Below are 19,253 nucleotides of genomic sequence, written 5' to 3'. Positions count from 1 at the left end.
GGCATGTAGCATCTTTCTGGACTCATAACATGCAACTTGAACGTTCTGTCATTCGGTTAAACAAACACAAGCTGTTAGAAGGGCCTCGGTTTGCTCAGATCTTGTCATTAAGTATATGTTTTCGGTCTCTCTTTTTTAACTGGTGACAAGTTGTTTTGGAAAACAGCTCCGCTGCCGGCAGTGATCGCTTGTGTCGGGTTTCCCGGCTTCTTTTTAAAAAACTGCAGATAATCTACAGTCGGTACATAAACGTCCATTTCCTCTTCAGGGGATGGCGTGGACGCCTGTTTTTCACAAATCGTTGCAACTTTCCCACAACAAACAGACAGTTAAAACCGCTTGTCAACAAGGAGATCACTGCAACTTTGCTCTTTCACTTGTAATTTCTGTCAATTTCCACGCTCAGCCCGCAAATGCACACAGAGGACTGCAAATTGCCTTGATGTTTGTCAGCGAAGCCACGCAGCACATATTTATCTCGGGGCTGCCTTGCGGTGTTGCCACAGTGTAATATCAGATCATTTTAGAAATATTTAGAGTCATTTTGCACTAAATTGATTATAGCGTGGCTCTGATTCTGATTCAACCCCAGCAGTTTGCTCTCGCTTCCTCTCGTTGCGCCTCCTCTGTCGCCTTCTTATTTTCACGTCCCATCCCTCTCCTCTTCGACACATTACTCTTTTTCTCCTTCTGCTTCTTCTCCTCCTCGCCCTGTACGTCACACTCCGTCCACTTCTTCTTCCCCGTGTTTTCTCCCGCTTTGCTTTCGGGGTTTGTGCGCAAGAGATGACGCACATTCCTGCACTCGAGCTTCAAGTGGCACGCAGAATGCCACCCCTGAAGAGCAAGGCGACAAAAGACGGGGGTGAAAAGGTTCCCGTTTGCTGCGCAGTCTAGCATTGTGTGATTGGTGAGAATGAATGGTGGCGTGAGCGTGTGTAGCATGCCAGTGGATGCCTCGAAACAGACGCACACCTGTTGAGGAACGGCGAACTGCAGAGTTCGACCGCTAAGTGGAGTTTCCTGACGTAGGTGCTGACGCTGTCGCACGCTGTAGGAAAGACGCCTTTCTATGTCATTCACTGCCTCTCTCATGTCCGTCTTTCATGGGTTGCTGTCTGTTGAGGGCTAGTTATGTTAATTTGTATGTGGAAAGAAAGAAAAAGACCATTTGATGGATTGGAAAGGAACGCCATGTGGACAAAAAATGCTGATCAAACAAGACTCTTCACTTTGTGCTGCTGAGGTTTGTACCAGAGTCCTCATAGATTTCGTGAGCGTCGTTCTTTTAGTTTTGCGCCTCTCTGAGCATTTTTGAAGAGTTTTGGGTCGTTTGATTCTTCAGGACTTGATGAAAAGGAGTGCTTTTAGAGATTGTTTGTTACATATTCGTCTTTCCTCAAAAGAGAGGGCACAGCTTGGCACATTTCAGCGTGTCCATGCAGAGGAATGAGACTTTCCACTGTTTTGATTGTGTGTTTTTATATGACTCATTAGTCTTGGAGGTGTGTGTGTGTGCGCGAGTGCATGTGTGTGGGCATTAGATCAAAGATGGCATTGTATTCTCCCAACATCACTGATATTGTGTACTTCCGGGTTTGTGCATATCCACCCTCCTCTGAACACCAGTTTTTCTCATTACCGTTGTCATTAAAGGCACAAATCGGGGCGCTTGACGTATCTATTGACGTCCTTATCGACAGATTTAAGTCCACGAAGTAGGCTACGTGCTGGCGCCGGCGGGCTGAGGAAGCCGCAGCACTCACGTAGGTTCTCAAAAGGAGCTGAGGCGGATCTGGGTGTGGATGGAAAGATGCACTCAGCTTAGATCTGCGAGGGTTTTCCCCCCCATTGCAAGGTTTTCCCACAGAAATGTTTCGGTGGCCTAGCCGTGAAGGGGGCTCGCCTTTGGAATGGGCGCTCCAAGAAGAGCTAGCAGCGTTTGATGAACGAATCCAAGAAATCACCATGTTCAGATGTTAGCGGTCGTGCTTAAAAGGCTGCGAAACCAAAACCCGATATGGACTAAAGCTCTTCGTCTCAGTTGCCTCCACAGTGCACAACAACAGAAAACGATGCTTCCCTCCAAAAAGGGCTCGGAGGTGGGCTCCACCATCTAATGTTTTCATTTTGTGTTGGATACCAAAACTTCCTGTTTGATTCTTTTTATTTTTAGTCCTCCTGGTCCAACGCCGCCGCAGAGGGAGCTGAATGCATCATTTCCCACAATACTCTGTTTTCCCCAAATGGTTTCATAGACAGGACACGGTTTGCATCAGATATTACATTGCACGTTGCATTGTTCTGTGGAAAACTGGCCCGAATTTCCATTTCCTGCTGTCTTTGCCCCACCTTCTTTTATGTCTCTTTATTTTGGGAAACTTCACTGATGCCATCATTGCTCAGATCTATGCTACATATTGACTTTATATCATACTACTGGACACATGTTTGAAGCATTTTGTGTTTTCCTCTGTGTAATGTTTTGCTAAAATTGAACTGAAGAGCTGTTTCAGATATTTAGCTTAAATATACTGTACATACGTATAGATTACCAATGCACCTACATTTAAATGAAGGCTTTAACGACCAACAGCACAGATCAAACATGTAAGTCATCCACGTCTCCACTTTCAAGTGCTCGCTAATTTTATGTGCTTTGTTTTTGGTTTCTTTGGTTTCTTTGGACTCTTCATCCTTCCTGTTCTTCCCTTCCTGCCTCGCTGTTTTCCCTCTGGTGTATTCTTAGGGGCTTTGGTGAATCACTTTTTATAGGTCATTTCCATGGGTGTTTTCATGGGACAAGGAGTGGCAGGTTTTTACTCAAAGGTCTCAACCAGTGACCTCATCACACCATCCGCAATTTCAAAGCTTTTCCCGAAACTGTAAAAATGGAAATCGAGCAAATGTGAGCCGTTACCGCTCACTTGCCCACGAGGATTAACTTGTTGTTTTCTTCTAAGAGTCCTATCGTTTGCTGGCGTATTGGTTTTATTTCTCTCTAGCTCTCCTATAAAGGCAGAAGGTGTGTCATTGTGATCAGTAAACATCTGGTTTTGGTGTCAGACCCTCAAAATCAAAGAGACTTCACTGCTCTGAAGTTGCGCCAAAAAGTTAAATGCAACAGGTTTGAAAGGCGTTCTGGGAAATGTAGGAAAAAAAACGGGAGTAGAAGCAAACAAAGCAGGTTAGGGGAGAGAAGGGACCCGCTGCCAGTGTTTGAGTCTGACCTTTGTTTCTGCGCTTCAGGCCCAGCTGCAGCGCTCATTGGACAGCTCCGTCTCCACGCAGCCCAGGGCTCTGATTGGCCGACGAAGCAGGAAGGAGGCGCCGGCGGTGGGGGCGGGTACGGACAGCGGCGGACAGGGCGGCAGTCCGGTGTCGGAACAGGACTCCGGCATCCTGGATGTGGAGGATGAAGAGGAGGATGATGAAGTGAGAAAACACACACACACACGAACAAATGAAAGTATTGAAGGTTCATGTGACCTTCTGATCGTCTGAATCCACCTACTTCAGCCTCCAACATCAGTATCATCCAAATATATCATCTCTGATTGGTCGTTGGAGATACGATCTCTGATTATCTCGTGGTCCTGATCAAACTTTCGATTGGTTTCCCCTCAAGACGGCGGGATGGATGACTCTGCTTTAAAGCCTGATAATCCTCCTGTGTCCTTTTTTGCCCTTTGATCGCACCTTCTCGTCTTTCCTTCCCTTTCCATACGAGTCTCTTCCACTCTAATTGGTGCATTCCTTATGCCCAGTGGTCACATGTCATTGGGGTCGGCCTGTTGTCTCAGGTGCGGTTTGGTGAATTTGTGGTGGATCTGACTACACAGCAGCTCACTTTGAAGGGACTGTGATGCCTCGGTTTTGTTTATGCAGTTGTTTGACAGGTTGTGTTGGAAACATGATTTCCATTGTCTCTTAAAGGTCCAGTGTGTCGGATTCAGGGGATCTTTTGGCATAAATGTAAATTAATAATGATAGTTGTGTCTTCATGTATTGTTTTTGCTTCCTAGTTAGTTAGTTAGCTAGTTTTACCAAACCCAGCACTGACTCTGCTGAGGGCCCTCCTTGTTTTTCGCAGCCACTGTAACATAGCGTGAGGAAGGTAGTATTCAGTGAGTTGCAATCTGCAACCTCACCACTAGATGCCACTAAATCCTACACACTGAACCTTTAAATTGGCAAAAAGCAACACTTTTAATCTACACGTTAAACTTCAACCACAAGAGTGAGGCTGCCAACGTGTGGCCCGCAGTGAAAGCTCTACCTGGGGTCAGAGTAAGCGTCCTGTCGGTGTTGAGCGTCACTGACGAATATCTTTTCTTGTGAGAAACTTCCTCACTGTGACATCTCTACCACTAACTTGGTTGGTAGTTTAGGTTCATCGTCTTGCTCCAGGGCACTCTCCATTCCAAATAAACCTCTTTAAAGCCACAGGTTGGCTTTAAAGAGGTTTATTTGAATCTAATTTTTCTAATTGTCGGAAGCGATTTCAGTGAAAGCTGAGGTCGTGACACAGCTTCATTTTAAGCCACAAAGATTTAAGAAATGTGGCCGCAATCTCACCTGTTTGATGAAGAGTAGGTCGTTGAAGTTCATCGGTAGCATGTTTACAGGCTGTTCAGAAGATGAACTCGTAGAATTTCTGCCTTTGATGCAAAATGGACACAAAACATTTCGGCATTGAACTCTTCAAGTCATCCCTCGCGGGATCAGAAGTCCTTTTCGCAGCCCTTGTTGTTCACGCTGAAGGAAAGCCAAGCACAATGAGGCTGAAGAGAATAGAGCTGAACTTGTCACCCCTGTGCTGCCATTCTGTTTTAAGGTCCCTGTCGTCCCCTTGGCTTATTTACGTCCTGTAAACTTGACTCAACCCTCTTCACGGGAAGACCTTGGCTCGAACAAAGGCCTGACCCCGCGGCCGCCAGGGTTACGACCGCGTTGGCGCCGATGGTTGGCATCGCCGCGGCCGTCGTCTCCTCACGCCATCCCTGCCCCTGCCATGTCTTTCCCTTTCCTCCCCTTCCCTTCATTTACAGTCGTCCCCCTGTGTCTCCGTATCCTCTTTTCCTTTGCTGCCTTTGTTCTTCCGTTTTCTTACCTTTGCTACTGTTCACTTTCACACATTTCTTTCCACTCTTTCCCATCATCTGTCATTTCACCTCCGCCTGTTTGTCTTTCTCTTTCTGGTTTCTTCCTCGTCGACTCATCCGACACCCTTTCTCCTTTTTTTCATTTCCATTCTGTAAACTTTAAACTCCGTGTACCTGCTTGTATCTGTCTTTTCTCTCTGTCCCTCCTCCCCCCCCACCTCTGAGCTGCTACGACTCTTTGTTTGTTCGTATTGTTTCAGGACTCTGTGTGTGTGCGGTCACATCAAAGCTGGCATTGTGCTGCGCCTCCGATGATTTTTACAGAAAGCAAACTTTCCAGAGGGCAAGAGGGCACATGGTTTTAGTGTGTGACTGTGTGTGTGTGTGTGTGTGTGTGTGTTAAAATGGGTAAATCGCCACTGTGTTGTTCCCCGGAAGACAGAGGATGTGGGTAAGGAGGAAGGAATGGAATGTGGGATGGTTAGACGGAGGGATGGATGGAAAGAAAAGAGGTATGAACGGCTGGTGACACTGTCAGAAGACTTTCAGACAGAATAATGAAGTGCTGCGGGACGCTTTGCTCCCTCTCTCTCCGTCTCTTTTGTTCACCTTTGTGCAGAAAACCTGACCTGAGAAATGACGCCACTGCTCAGTGATAGCATAAATGAAGTGCTAAATGCTCAGAAGTAAAGAAAAGTCAGTTTATTTCAGCCTAAAACGAAGATGAAAGAAAACAGGTCTCTCTTTCGGACGAACCGTTCTGTATTCTTCATTAGTTCTGCCACAAAAAGCATCGAGCACAGGTTGATTGACGTCTTCTTGTCTCTGTCTACTGTTTGCTCTGTGAAAACAAATAAAGAAAAAGACCGTATATAAGAAAAGAACGTTGAACAGTGAAGTAGTCGTCTGGTGTTTTGTTCATCCAGTCTGATCTTACAGGAGCTGAATGTTTCTCTCTGTAGGTCCCGGGAGCTCACGACTTGGTGGATTTCTCTCCGGTTTACCGCTGTCTGCATATCTACACTGTGCTGGTGAGTTAATGCGTAACGTCCATCTTTCACTTGGTGTTGTGTTGTGTTCACTTGGTCGTCCCTGACTCCTTCCACAAGCACTTCAGCACATGTGAGCAAGCGTAGATGTCCTGCTTTGATGATGATTAGGGGTGCACGATAGTTATCGGCTTATACTTCAAACCTGGTCAGCCACCTGAAACATAACCACCGCTTTGGTGGAGTTTGGAAAGCATATGAGGACGGCCGGCCTGCTAAAGACGCTAACGTTAGCAAGGCAGCCGCAAAGAAGCCACCGTGACTGACACACGTCGGCGAGGCTTTCGAAAAATCCAAGAAATTTGCCAAAGATGACCCACAGGCTAAGGTTATTCAAGATTTAATCATGGACATGATGGCGCTAGATAATGTATCTTTCTTCAGAATGACATAGAAGCCCGACGCGAAGCGGTGGGGTTTATTTCTCCGTAGCAACCTGCTCACTATACGTTATCCCGCTTAGACCACGGCTTACTACTAAAGCATTCAATAATGTGACATAAAATAGTGATTAAAACACATTTATTGATTTAAAATGAGCCTACTCTCGTCTGTCGCATCTCTCACTGCGCAGCGGCTCTGAAAGTAAACACGTCCGTTGCGTAGCAACCGCCTCTCAATGTGCGCTGCTGTTTTTGGTTTTGTTTGTGGTATGATGTCATGATGTTAGGTGTATGTGTGGGTTATCGGTATCGGTTTTAAAAAACAGTTATCGTGCATCCCTAATGATGACGCTCTAACCATGAACCAATCCTGCTATAAACCACCTGTAATGTCTCCGCTCCCGCCACGCGCACATCGCTGACTGAAGTGACACTGTTCTGTGGTGTAAACCGTGTTTAATCAAGCAGACATGAGTCCAAATTCAAAACGTCTGATTGTCATGACAACTTGAACTAAAAACCAAATATAAGATGATGTAGAATAAGAAGGCGAGTGTTGGTGGATGCTAATAATTCAGTTTTACTCGTGACGTGGGAATTAAAGTCTTCTGTTTTTCTTACGTCTTTATATTGTGATATTGATATATATTTATACATTTTCTGTAAAAGGTCGCTAGCTAAAGTTTCCAGCTACTGAGTTGTACAGCTGACATTTATTTATTTATTGTTATATAATCAGAATCAGGTTCAGTGGTATTTTTTCCTCATACAAGGATTTTGCCTTGGTATTTATGCTTGTTATAACACTAAACATGGTCAGAGCAAAGGAAAATTAAATATATGTGAATACTATATGTGAAGAGCTGGACAATGTTTAAACTGAAACAGGTTCAATATGCAAAATATTGACTAAAGAATGTGCAAAAATTTGGTGTAAAGAATGTCCTTAAATGACAGAGATTATGATCCAGGACATGTGCAGCAGTGTAACACATTGAGTTGGATGTGGAGACTTTACATCAGTGTGAACTGCAGCGTCCATGCCTTGTCCATGGGTCGGGATAAGACTCAGAGTGAGTGGGGGTCACAGCTGCCATCAAACTTTCTACATGCACCAATCCTGTGACTGTAATATTGCCTTAAAGCAGTCCTGTTGCCACAATGACCTAATGCAAGCAGACGTATCAAAGGAGAGGCCACCTTGGTTTAAACCTGTGACTGCTGACGGGGATCTCGTGGTAAACAGTATGTGGTCACGACGCCCAGACTACCACAGGCTTTATGTACAGATGCTGTAAGATGAGGCCTCCAGCTCCAGCCTGGCTTCACTCCAACCACTGCTGTGTGTGTGTGTGTGTGTGTGTGTGTGTGTGTGTGTGTGTGTGTGAGTGTGAGTGTGAGTGTGAGTGTGAGTGTGAGTGTGAGTGTGAGTGTGAGTGTGTTTGTGTGTGTGTGTGTGTTTGTGTGTCTCATCTCAGTTAAAGTGAAAGCGACACGGCTGTAGGTGTTGACTGGGCCATGACTGACTTAGTTGCACATTTGGGATGTGTGTGTATGTTTGTGTGTGTGTGTACGCCTGCAGGCCTGTAGGAGCTGTGACCGGGCCAGCACGGCCAGAGGGTCGGCTGTTTCTGTTCAGTGTGTGTGTGTGTGTGTGTGTGTGTGTGTGTGTGTGTGTGTGTGTGTGTGTGTGGGGGGCTCTCTGGCAGGGGCACAGGAAGTGCATGAACTTTGACAGGAAGGAGAAAATGAACGGGCAACAAGAGCGATGAAGGGGGAGCAGAAAGGGAGAGTGAGGTTAGAGAAAGGGTAAAGGGGGCGAGATGATGGAAGGAGCGAAGGATAAAGGAGATTGGGAGGGCGAGGTTTAAAGATAGAGGAGAGAGGTCAGGAAAGTTCAGGGTGAGAACAGGGAACATTTCAGGGTGGTGAGGGAGGGAAGAGGAGAGCAGAAATAACACAACAATGCTTTTCAGGCAGCCTTTGGTTTGGCTGTTTAACATTAGTTTTCTCACCCACTCCCACTCAAAGACAAGTCAATGTTTGAGAAAAGTCTGAAAAATAAACACGCATTCATGTAGCTGGTTATTTCCTTCTAATCTCCTACCTGGACAATCATCCTGAACCCTTGTAGGTGTCCCAACCCCACTTTGGGAGCTTTGCTGTCCCAAAATCCATTCATCTCTACATCTCTTTCTCTCTATGTAGTAGATTTTAGCATTAGTGGCGGAGTACGCCATTCCTGCCTGCCTATGCATGAGGCATTCACAGGAAACAAGGCATGAAATCCGGTTTTAATTTTTGTCTCATTAATATCGGCCTCATTTTGCTGTTCTCTCTCCTGTAGTCATATCAGAGCTAATGCAAACAGAGCATTTCCTGTCGCCACTCCTTCACATTAAAAGCATTCTACCTGCAGAAAGATGGGGTGGCTTTATTGTGAAGCAACCAGAGGAAACCTAGAGTCACTGAAGTGAATGCCGGCCGCAAGATGAAAGATGAAAAGGAGGCACACTTGATGAAATGATCGGAAGATGAAGAGGACAGTGTGAAGGAGAAAAGGAAGGAGTGGGGTGAAATGAAGAGAAAGTGAAGGAGGAAAAGAAGAGAGCAGAAAATGACCAGATGGAGAACTTAAATGGCGAAGAAGTGGTAGTGATAAGACGAGAGGAGAGAGGAGGGAGGGTAAAGGTCGGCGGAGGTGCAGTGGCGGCGTTTACAGGAAGGAGGGAGGAGAAAGTGAATCGGCTGCAGAGCGATAAGGAGTGAAGAGGAGGGGGAAGAAAGGAGGGAGGTCAGGGGGAGGTTAAAGGGGCAAAAACAGGAAGACGAGGGTGAAAGCACAACACAGAGGGAGAGAGATTAGAGAGAGGGGTAACTACAGGGGAGGGAGAGGGGAGGGGGGAGGAAGAAAACGAGAGAGGAGGAAGGTCGATGGAAAGGAGAGAATGAAGGATGAGAGACGCAGGAGAAGGGAAAGGAGTGTGTTCTGTCTCGGGAAGGTGTTGAAAGGTCTGACCTCCTCACCTCGGAGGTCAGCCGCCTCGCTCGCTCGCTCCTCTCTCTTTCTCTCACACACACACACACACTCACACACACACACACAGAAACTGTTTTATCCATTACAGTGGTGTCGCAGCAGTTTGAGTGACAGGCCGCTGGGCTGAGACGTGGATCTGCCATTAGAAAAGAAAACCAGAGTGTCCAGCACAGTTTGATGTACTGGGCGGGGGGCTCAACTGGAAAATCATCAACACACACACACACACGCACGCGCACACACACACACTTCGATTGTTAAATGAGAAAGACTCACACAGGCACACGAATATAACAGTCCCATTTATTTTTCTAGTAAACCTGGATGTAGAATCCCGTTTGCAATCAAGACCACCGCATTCTCCTCCATCCATTCTCTCCCTCCGTCTCCGCCTCTCCTCCTCCCCTCCACGTTTAAAGCACATGGTTTTCCAGCCGTCGTCGAGCGGCGTCGGGCCCGAACAATCCCCCTTTGTTGCACCCGCGCACGTAATGTGGACGGGGGCTGCGATCAATGTAAACACGAGCCTGAGGTCCAGGACTCAGAGCAGAGGGGAGGCAGGGAGAGGGAGGCAGGAGCCAGCCCTCGGACTGGGAGCGCCGAGCTGCAGGGCAGCTGGAATTCTTCACCATTTAAAGGTGGACGATGGCGCAGTTATCAGCTACTGCCCTGCTTGTAACTGCACCGCGAGCTACTACTGTAAATACTTTAGCATGCTAACGATGCTAACTGTTGGCTTTGCCCGTTTGGCGCTATGTTTGCATTTTTCGTTCCAGTTTACGCCATTTCTGTAGCCTCCTCTTGGATATGTGTTGCTTCGGGTCTTGCATCTGGTCGCCATCTTTTTTTTTTTATAAAGGCCTGACCTCACCTGTGCGCTGTTATTGGCTACACATCTACTGCCCAATGGTTGTAGCCGAGATACGTACCAAACTGCAAACTCTGCAGATAATTATGCCGCCACACACGTCTAGTTGGTCATAAGTGGTGATTGAGAGGCATTGCTCCTGTATGAGTCCATACGTTGTTTTTTTTTGGGATCAGATTTGCGTCCTTGGCACATAGTAAGCCGTCATAGCCGACCTTTCATGGAACAGAAAAGAGTCCAAAATGAAGGAAGCTGTTGTAGTTATTGTCCATGTGCACAACGTCCACTTTTATTTAACCTTCTCTGTCCAAGAATAAAAGGAAATGAAAGTGGAACTGATGACAGACGATCATGAGACACAACGAATAAACAGCGTGAACTTCTCGTCCCGTTAGCAGCCGAGCCAATTAGCTCGTTAGCTGACGGTTACTGAGAACAACGTGCTCGACAAACCTGAGGACAAAGTGTTCTTTCTTTCTTTCTTTCTTTCTTTCTTTCTTTCTTTCTTTCTCTTTGATTCTTCGTGTCTTTTCACCCCTCTGTTGTTTTTTCCTTTCATTGATTCTCTTTGGGCTCCATGTTTCTTTTACTTTGTTTCTCTGCTTGGTCTGCAATGCCCTTTCTGTATACCTCGTTACCTCTTTGCCTCCACTGTTTATGTGGTGCCACATACACACACACAGTCTCAGCCCTGTGCTTCACCTCTGCACTCTCTCTCGGGGAGAGCGAGCACTGTATGATGAAGAGTTCACGGTCATTTGAGGCCGCTGGTTTGTTGAAAACACATTGTTCAGCTGAGGGTCAAACTGGGAATTAAAGAATTAAAGAGCAGTTTTGTCGCCTCACGACATCAAACTAAGCGTAGTTCCAAAACCCTGTCCAGATCTCGACCAGTGAGGTTCATGCCTCTGCCGTCCACTTTATTGTTTTGTTTGTAACTCTGTCAAGTTGTTTCAATGGACATTGTTCAGCTGAGGGTCAGATTAAAGAATTAATAAAAAAAAACATGCTTCGGTTAGAAACTCCCCTCCAGATCTTTCTATTTGTTCACTGTATTTGTATCGAAAGCTGTAACAGCAGACAGGCAGTGAACAGACCACATGACACCCAGAACCTCTGGATGGATGCACAGTTACATACAGTAAAAGATAGAAATGATATAGCATCTTATTACAGGATAACTTTTGTTTTTTACAGCCTGGACCTTATTTGTAGCATTAAATGACCATTTACTCACCCAGACAACTTTGGTGGCATTTGGAGTCATTTTGAAGAAATTAGCCCCAGAGGAGCGGCGCGTATATCCGTATAATGCGAGTACTCGGGGCATCCATGCGCAGCCTCTATATAACGCATAATCTGCAGCGAAACTCGTTCATATTCCAATATTTTGTTCTGATATGCTGGTGCTATTCCCCTCTGAGCCCGTGGTGGCATGTTATCAACATCCGGCGTCTCTAGGCAACTACCTCTGACGTGGATGATGTCATTACCGAACGCCGCGCGCTGCGAGCAGCCAGCCACAACACGGCTGACTCTGCGGCGGTCGGCTACGAATACGCAATAACGAACCACAGCTGTGCCAAACTACAGCTAAACTAGCTGACCGCCGGCTCAGAGGGGAATAGCACCAGCATATCATAACAAAATATTGGAATATGAACGAGTTTCAGCAGATTATGCGTTATATAGAGGCTGCGCATGGATGCCCCGAGTACTCGCATTATACGGATATACGCGCCGCTCCTCTGGGGCTAATTTCTTCAAAACGACTCCAAATGCCACCAAAGTTGTCTGGGTGAGTAAATGGTCGTATTTAATGCTACAAATAAGGTCCAGGTTGTAAAAAAAAAACGAAAGTTATCCTTTAAAGGGGCGCACCACAGCATTTGCATCATGGGAAATGTAGGATCCAGTGTTTTAGAAGCGTGACCTGCATGAAGGATTAAAAATCAGGATACTTTTGCATCTCCTGCTTTGATTTTTGACTAGTTTTCTTTACGTTTATCTCTTGTGAGTCCCCTAACTTTGTAGTAGTTTGCAGTAGTTTTCCTTATTCTGAAAACACAAACAACTTGAACACACATACTCCTTGACGGGGGTAACAAATGGCTGATGTGTCGGACTTCTGGCTTTTGTACCTTGCTTAAATGGCACAAACCTGGAAAACGCAAGACGTGTTTTTATTCCCATATCTTAGCGCGTCCTATCGCAGCGATAGCAGGTATTCGTCACTGCGAGCAGACACATGCGGTGTCACCACCAGAGCCCAGCGGGCAGCACGGCAGATATTTGTGTGCTGGTAGTGGTCTGGTCTGTAGGTAAAAGGGGCACGTCATGTTATCTGCCCGGTCCTCGGCTCTTATCTCTGAGCTCACCGTGAACTCTGGGTCCTGGTCTGGGCCCTAGATAGACCGCAGAGGGAGAGATAAGAGAGAGAGCTTCTGTGTAATGGAAGGAAAAGATACGAGGTCAAGTTTAGAAAGCTGATTCTGTGTTTCTGTGTGTGTGGGTTTTAGTTTTGATGTCTGACCAGTGACGCCAACCAAAACTGAACCACAACCAGTGCTGGTCATCAAAGACACATTCTCTATCTGACTCTTACTCGCTTACACACACTCTGTCTCTCTCATGACCTTATCTCAACTTTCCCATCATTCAGTGGTTCTAGCCTTTGGTTTTATACCTCATTAAATTCATCCTCCCCTACAATAAATAACGGCCTCGAACAACCTTTAAACATTTGGCAGCGCACCTCGCTACTGTCAGCGACGAAGTGCAGCCTCACCGCGAGAAGTTTTCCAGTTTTGAGCCTGCTGTGGGTAATCCTGACGGCTAAAAATGGGACGTAAGACTCGACAGGAACAACGTTCTGACACAGATTTAAACCGACCTGGCTGCTGCTTTTTTGTTAAAGGGTATTTGCAAGTATTTTAAAGCCCAGCAAGGTCATAAAATGTCTAACCGGGTGGTGTGAAATCCTAAATTTTGCAAAACATTCGAGGAGTTTTTGATTTATTTAGTATCTGAAACGTAGGAAAGAGGGCGAAAATAAGATGATATGTGTGTTAAAATAGTATAAAACAGTTATTATAAACAACTGATGATGAGTTTGTCAGGAAGTTTATCAGGCCAATAGCAGTATCTTGCCATTGTCTGTAAATAAGGAAGACTTGCAAGCTGTTACCATGAACGCATCATTACAGGAAATACAAGACTTCCACAAAGACTCAAACACGTTGTATCCCATCCATCCATCCATCCATCCATCCATCCATCCATCCATCCATCCATCCATCCATCCATCCATCCATCCATCATCCACCCGTTCTTACCTGTAACTTGTGTTTTAGGGTTTGCGTGATGTGTTTGAGAACTACTACAGAAAGCAGAGGAGGAAACAGGCTCGCCTTGTGCTGCAGCCCCACTCTAACATGGTATGACCCTGCACTGTCACTCTGTGTGTTTCTATACGCACCCACTGCTAACTACGCCCGCCCTTCCCCTGCACACACACACACACACACACACCCACACCCCTCTCCCACTCACTCACACACACACTCCTTAATCGATTGAACAAATGGAAGATTTTATGCGATAAATGTGTCAAAGCTAATGAAAATTTTGACTTTAAATGAGTTTATTATCTGGGAGATAACACCAGCATCATGTTGTTTATGTACATTAATTGTTTCAGGTAAGTCGAGGAGGATTTGGTGCTGATTGTTTTTATCTTTCTGGACTTCTCCTTTGCTGTTTGTCTCTTTATCCTTCTCTCCCTCCCTCCCTCCCTCCCTCCCTCCCTCTGTATTTGCTTTTTCTCTCTTTCACATTTCTAGCATGAGACTCTGGAGGGATACAGGCAGTACTTCAATCAGATTGTCGGGTAAGTCCGTCCATGTGTCTCTGGCTCCATTTACCTCTTTTTTGTCATTTAAACTGAATTGAAAGTTGGATTTGTCTCATTTAAAGCCCAACATGATAGAATGAAAACATGTTTTGGAAGCCATTGTAACCGAAACTGTAACTGAAATACCAGTATTCATATAAATGCTGGGCGTGTGCACTTGTTTTCTTCTGCTGTATATACTCCTTACACATACTGTATATGTGTAAGTCTCCATGCTAACACAAGATACGTCATGACAAAACACTTTAACTGTGAGGCACAAGCTGTGGTTACGTATGCTTTCTGAGAATATCATCATCTCTGTTATGACCAATGCGAATAAATGTCCACAAATCTGATTGGATAATTAATAAAATCGCCAGGAGCTGCCCGAGAGTCATCATGTAGCCCACAGCTAACTGTCTCCACGGCAACATGACACTTCCTGTTTGCCTACCCGAAACTTTCTCTCCAGACATTCGTCCTTACATCCAAATCCTTTACCCTCCTCTCCATCTATCCAACCAGCTCTCTATCTGTCTGTCCATGTACTGTACTCATCTATCCATCCGTCCACCCGTTGTAAGTCGTCTGTGTACCTTGGCGGATGACGGAGTGAGAGACGGTGAGAAAGAGAAACTCTGAGTGAAAGCAAGCATTCAGTGTGTAGCGGCACCTCGTTTCATTTCATTTGAGTGACTTCTGACCATTTGACGTCTTTTCATCTCTCCTTCCCACCGGCCGACTTTTTCCCATCCTTTTTCATCCCTGTCTGCCCACACACTCCCCCTCCCCCCTCCTCCTACTTTTCCTCTCATCCATCACTCCATCCAATTCTCTCCATTGAACACACACACACACACACACACACACGGTGGTGACGATTGATAGAGTGTGTGTGATGGTGGTCGGCTCATTGCTGTTATTCCTTCTGTCTGTCTGACTGGAGCAGACACTTCCATAAACACCGCCAAGGCTGGACACTGACACACACACACACACACACACACACACACACACACACACACACACACACACACACACACACACACACACACACACACACACTGGTGCACACACCCTCAGGTCTGTTATTCCCATCTGAAGTTTTGGAAGGTGCCATCCTGTGTCTCTCATCCGTTTCTCGACCCTTCAGTCGTCCCTTCATCTGTTCTTCCCCTCACTTCCCATCCATCCATCCATCCATCCATCCATCCATTCGTCCAATCAGTCTGCAACAGTCTGAGACTCTCAGTAATTTCATCCTCCTCTTATTCTCTGTGACGATTCAACAGCCTGTTGGTAAACTTGCCCTTTTTTTTTAAATTCAACCTTTATTTACACATAGCAGCTGGGTGACAGTTGTTAATGTCGTGCATAATCACCCCGTGTACATAGAATAGAACAACTAAATATATATCATGTTTGAATTATAACAAACTAAGAAGATTAGCATTAAAACACACGGTGTTGCTCTTACATGAAAAGATAAAATACATGAAAAGCAAGCATAAGTTTTTAAAACCAATAAGTAACCAAGGGAAGTTCATACATTCACACAGATTCATACAAGCTGGGGCTAATTTTAATAGTTTTGGCCTTTTAATTCCTGAGAGTCCTTTGGATATTTTGATTGCTAACAGTGTTGGTCCTGCTGTTTTATCCATTATAGATTTCTCTCTTTTTTCTGATTTCCCTCCTGCCTTCAACATGCTGTAGTCCACCAATTTCTCAAGAAACTCAACCAAGACCTCTCCATTTTAATGATTTTAGACCCATCTGCTAGTATCGTTGAAGGTTTTACAAAGAGCGGTCCCCTCAAAGTTGATTTCTTTTAATCATGATATTTAAAAAAACTAAAAGTTGAAAATTCGCTCCGTGCATATTTACACTCTTCAGTAACGAGGAAGAGCAGGCCAACCGTGCACCGTCGGGCCGCGGAGTCGACCGCAGCGGGGCTCATTGTGGTCTGGCGAGGCTCACGGGGCACTGCTCTGAGTGAGACATGTTGTCAGTGGACATAAACCAAAGTCACTTTGCAGCAGTTTGATCCATTTCACACAGGCGGCATTTCGTGAAAGCAGTTCCATGATTGACGAGTGCGGAGCGTTGCTGGGACACCAACCGCTTTTTACGCTCGATTGGATGAACGCACCACTTGCTCGGCTGTCGTTGGTGCTTTTAAGTGATTTTCACACTGAGCAATCGTGGCGGCTTTTCTGGAAAAGATGTCAGAATACAGACAGGAGGGTGCGAATGGAGCACGTTGTCACAGAATTAAACTTCTGCTTTTGTAGCGATAATGCCAACTTTGAAAAAGCTGTTCATAAGTGCTGAGTCATGTTTTCTGATGACATTTCCACACAAATATCATCGTCATACTGAAACCTTTGGCCTCATGTGATCTGAACCTGAAAGATGGATACTGCTCCCATATCTGTCCATTTAATATGCCGTTACATTGAGGAGACAGTTAGCCTTATAGCATAAAGACTGGAAACAAGGACACCGCTAGCCACACCGTCCAAAAGTAAAAAAATCCACCCAACAGCACCTCTAAAGATCATTAATTAGCATGTTCTGCCTATAGATGCTGTTTCAGACGGGTTATATGGCACGTTTCCATCCAAATGAAGTGAACTCTGAAATCTGCAGTGGAAAATAAGAATCCGTCCTCTACTGTTTTGCCATTATGAGCGGTTGAGCACATTTAGATGAAAGTTTTTTTGCTGCTAATTCTCCAGTTATGCCATTAAAGTATTGCAGGAGAATAGGGCGCAACGAGTTGGTCCACACAGATCTGATGCTGCTATCAGCTGCTGGCTCTTCAGTAGAAACTTGATTTCCTTGTTATTTACTCACTCAGTCTAATTCCATTGCACTTAATCACATCTTGTTTTTATCAATGCATGAAAACTCACTTATTCTTTCTAGGCCAGTGCAGAGAAAGAGGCCCTCACTTAATGTCTTGTAAACCTCTCTACATTTGGGGTTTTGCACAGATCCTTTAAGCCTCTTTCTTCTGATGTTTCATGAATTATTCTGTCTTTCTTGTCTTTCTTCTCACCCTCTGTCTTTCCCGCCCCCCCCCCCTCGTCCAGCTTCTTTGTGGTGGAGGATCACGTCCTGCACACCACGCAGGGTTTGGTCAACAGAGCGTACGTGGAGGAGCTTTGGGAGTTGGCGCTGTCCAAAATCGTCGCCGCCCTGAGGACGCATTCTGTAAGGACACACAACCCAAATACAAACAAACACACGAGAGCACAATCACACACATAATGTGTGATTTAATAGCAGCTGCAGCCCTCTGACACACTCCTCTGTCTCCTCAGTCGTACTGTGACAACCCTGACCTGGTGCTGGACCTGAAGAACCTCATTGTCCTCTTTGCTGATACGCTGCAGGTATGTGTGTGTGATTAATCGCTCTCTGTGAAGAAAGGAAAGGCTCGCCATCCCTTTTTTTTCCTTCTATTTTGGTCTTCTTGTACTTTTCCTTCTTGTGTTCAGGTATCTTGGCACATGCCAAGCTATTTGACCCCGGGGGCCCATGAAACTTGTTCAAAGCATGTTTTGTAGTTTCAAAGTGGACGCCCGCCAATCTCCAAAGAAAGACCTTCTTTCTTAAATCGGCCTTTTTAGAAATAGACGTTTATCATCTGATGTCAGTCCTGCTCTCTGTATATTTATCCTCCGCTGTACGTATGAACTAACCTGAATGGATTGAGTGTGATGGATGGAGGGATGAGGGGCAGATAGAGGGGATGTGGGTAAAAACCGGACGGGAGAGACATTTGTGGATGAGTGAGAGGGAACCATGAAGGGGAAGTGATGGATGGATGGTGCGATGCCCGAAAGTCCTTCACGTGAAGTGATGAGGTGCCACTGAATGGCTGAATTAACCCTCTTCTCTTCTCTTCTCTTCTCTTCTCTTCTCTTCTCTTCTCTTCTCTTCTCTTCTCTCTCTGACCTAAATACAGTTGGTTCATCGTTGACTTTTTGGTTTCACACGGGGCATCTTTCTATGTCACCTGACCTCCCCCCTGCTCCCGTTATAATTACTACGGCCACTAGAGGTCGCAGCCTGACCATAATTGTAAAAATGGGTCATAAAGCCATAATGCTAGCGCGTAGTCGGCTTGGCCAATCGTGTTTCAACAACGTGTACTAAACAGTGGCTCAAACAAAAATGATGCATTTGTTAAAATGGTTGTATTTTATTTTCAACAAAAGAAAAACTAATTTCAATGATCATCCCTCGACCCTTTGTAAACCCTGATCGGCCGAATGATTTTACATAATTGTCTGTTTTTACATCGCAGGCTAATGTCGCTAAAAAAGACTAAAATGTGGCTTTTAAAATCTGCACTGAAGCGCATTTTACACACTTACGTGCTAAACGTGCTTTTTTCATTTAAATGTGACAAAAGTGGACACAGTAAGATTGAAGAATACGACAAGAAATCAGTGGTTAAAAAGCAAATTAAAAACTTAAAAGTAGAGATGGAACAGTTTGTATTTCCACCAGCATATTTTGCAGAGTCATGAATAAATATTTTATGTATTTAGCTTCTCCTATAAGTCAGACTGTTGTCCTGCAAGGTACTATAATAAAATTATGAGGAAATGTTTAAGTACTGAGTGTTTTTTAAAATGTATATTAAGTTTCTGAAGATCCTTGTTCGTCTCAGCTGGACTCTGATTGGCGGCTCTGGTTCTCCTCTCCTGCAGGGTTATGGTTTCCCAGTGTCACAGCTGTTTGACATGCTGCTGGAGATGAGGGAGCAGTACGGAGAAATCCTGCTCAAGAGATGGAACGTCACCTTCAGGTACTGCCGATGGGGGACGTTAGCGCGCCGAGGCGCTAACGTCGTCTTTAATGTTGTTACGGAGTGCGTGCTGCACTGACCTTCCCCT

At 45.4% G+C, this 19,253-nt stretch overlaps 1 protein-coding gene across 1 annotated transcript in view; it reads left to right on the top strand.

Annotated features, from left to right (window-relative positions):
* The window catches only part of exoc6b (exocyst complex component 6B), an 84,698-nt gene that overhangs the window by 18,185 nt on the left and 47,260 nt on the right, over positions 1-19,253 (top strand). The window contains exons 7-13 of the mRNA XM_041964513.1: positions 3,250-3,435; positions 6,068-6,136; positions 13,799-13,882; positions 14,288-14,334; positions 17,439-17,559; positions 17,670-17,741; positions 19,068-19,165. Coding sequence (XP_041820447.1) covers positions 3,250-3,435; positions 6,068-6,136; positions 13,799-13,882; positions 14,288-14,334; positions 17,439-17,559; positions 17,670-17,741; positions 19,068-19,165 — 677 coding nt within the window. The remainder of the gene's footprint in view (positions 1-3,249; positions 3,436-6,067; positions 6,137-13,798; positions 13,883-14,287; positions 14,335-17,438; positions 17,560-17,669; positions 17,742-19,067; positions 19,166-19,253) is intronic.

The sequence above is a fragment of the Chelmon rostratus genome, chromosome 23 (genome assembly GCF_017976325.1).
Source record: "Chelmon rostratus isolate fCheRos1 chromosome 23, fCheRos1.pri, whole genome shotgun sequence".
In the NCBI taxonomy this organism is placed as follows: domain Eukaryota; kingdom Metazoa; phylum Chordata; class Actinopteri; order Chaetodontiformes; family Chaetodontidae; genus Chelmon; species Chelmon rostratus.
The sequence above is the reverse complement of the archived record's forward strand: the minus strand, read 5'-3'. Positions and strand labels throughout refer to the sequence as shown.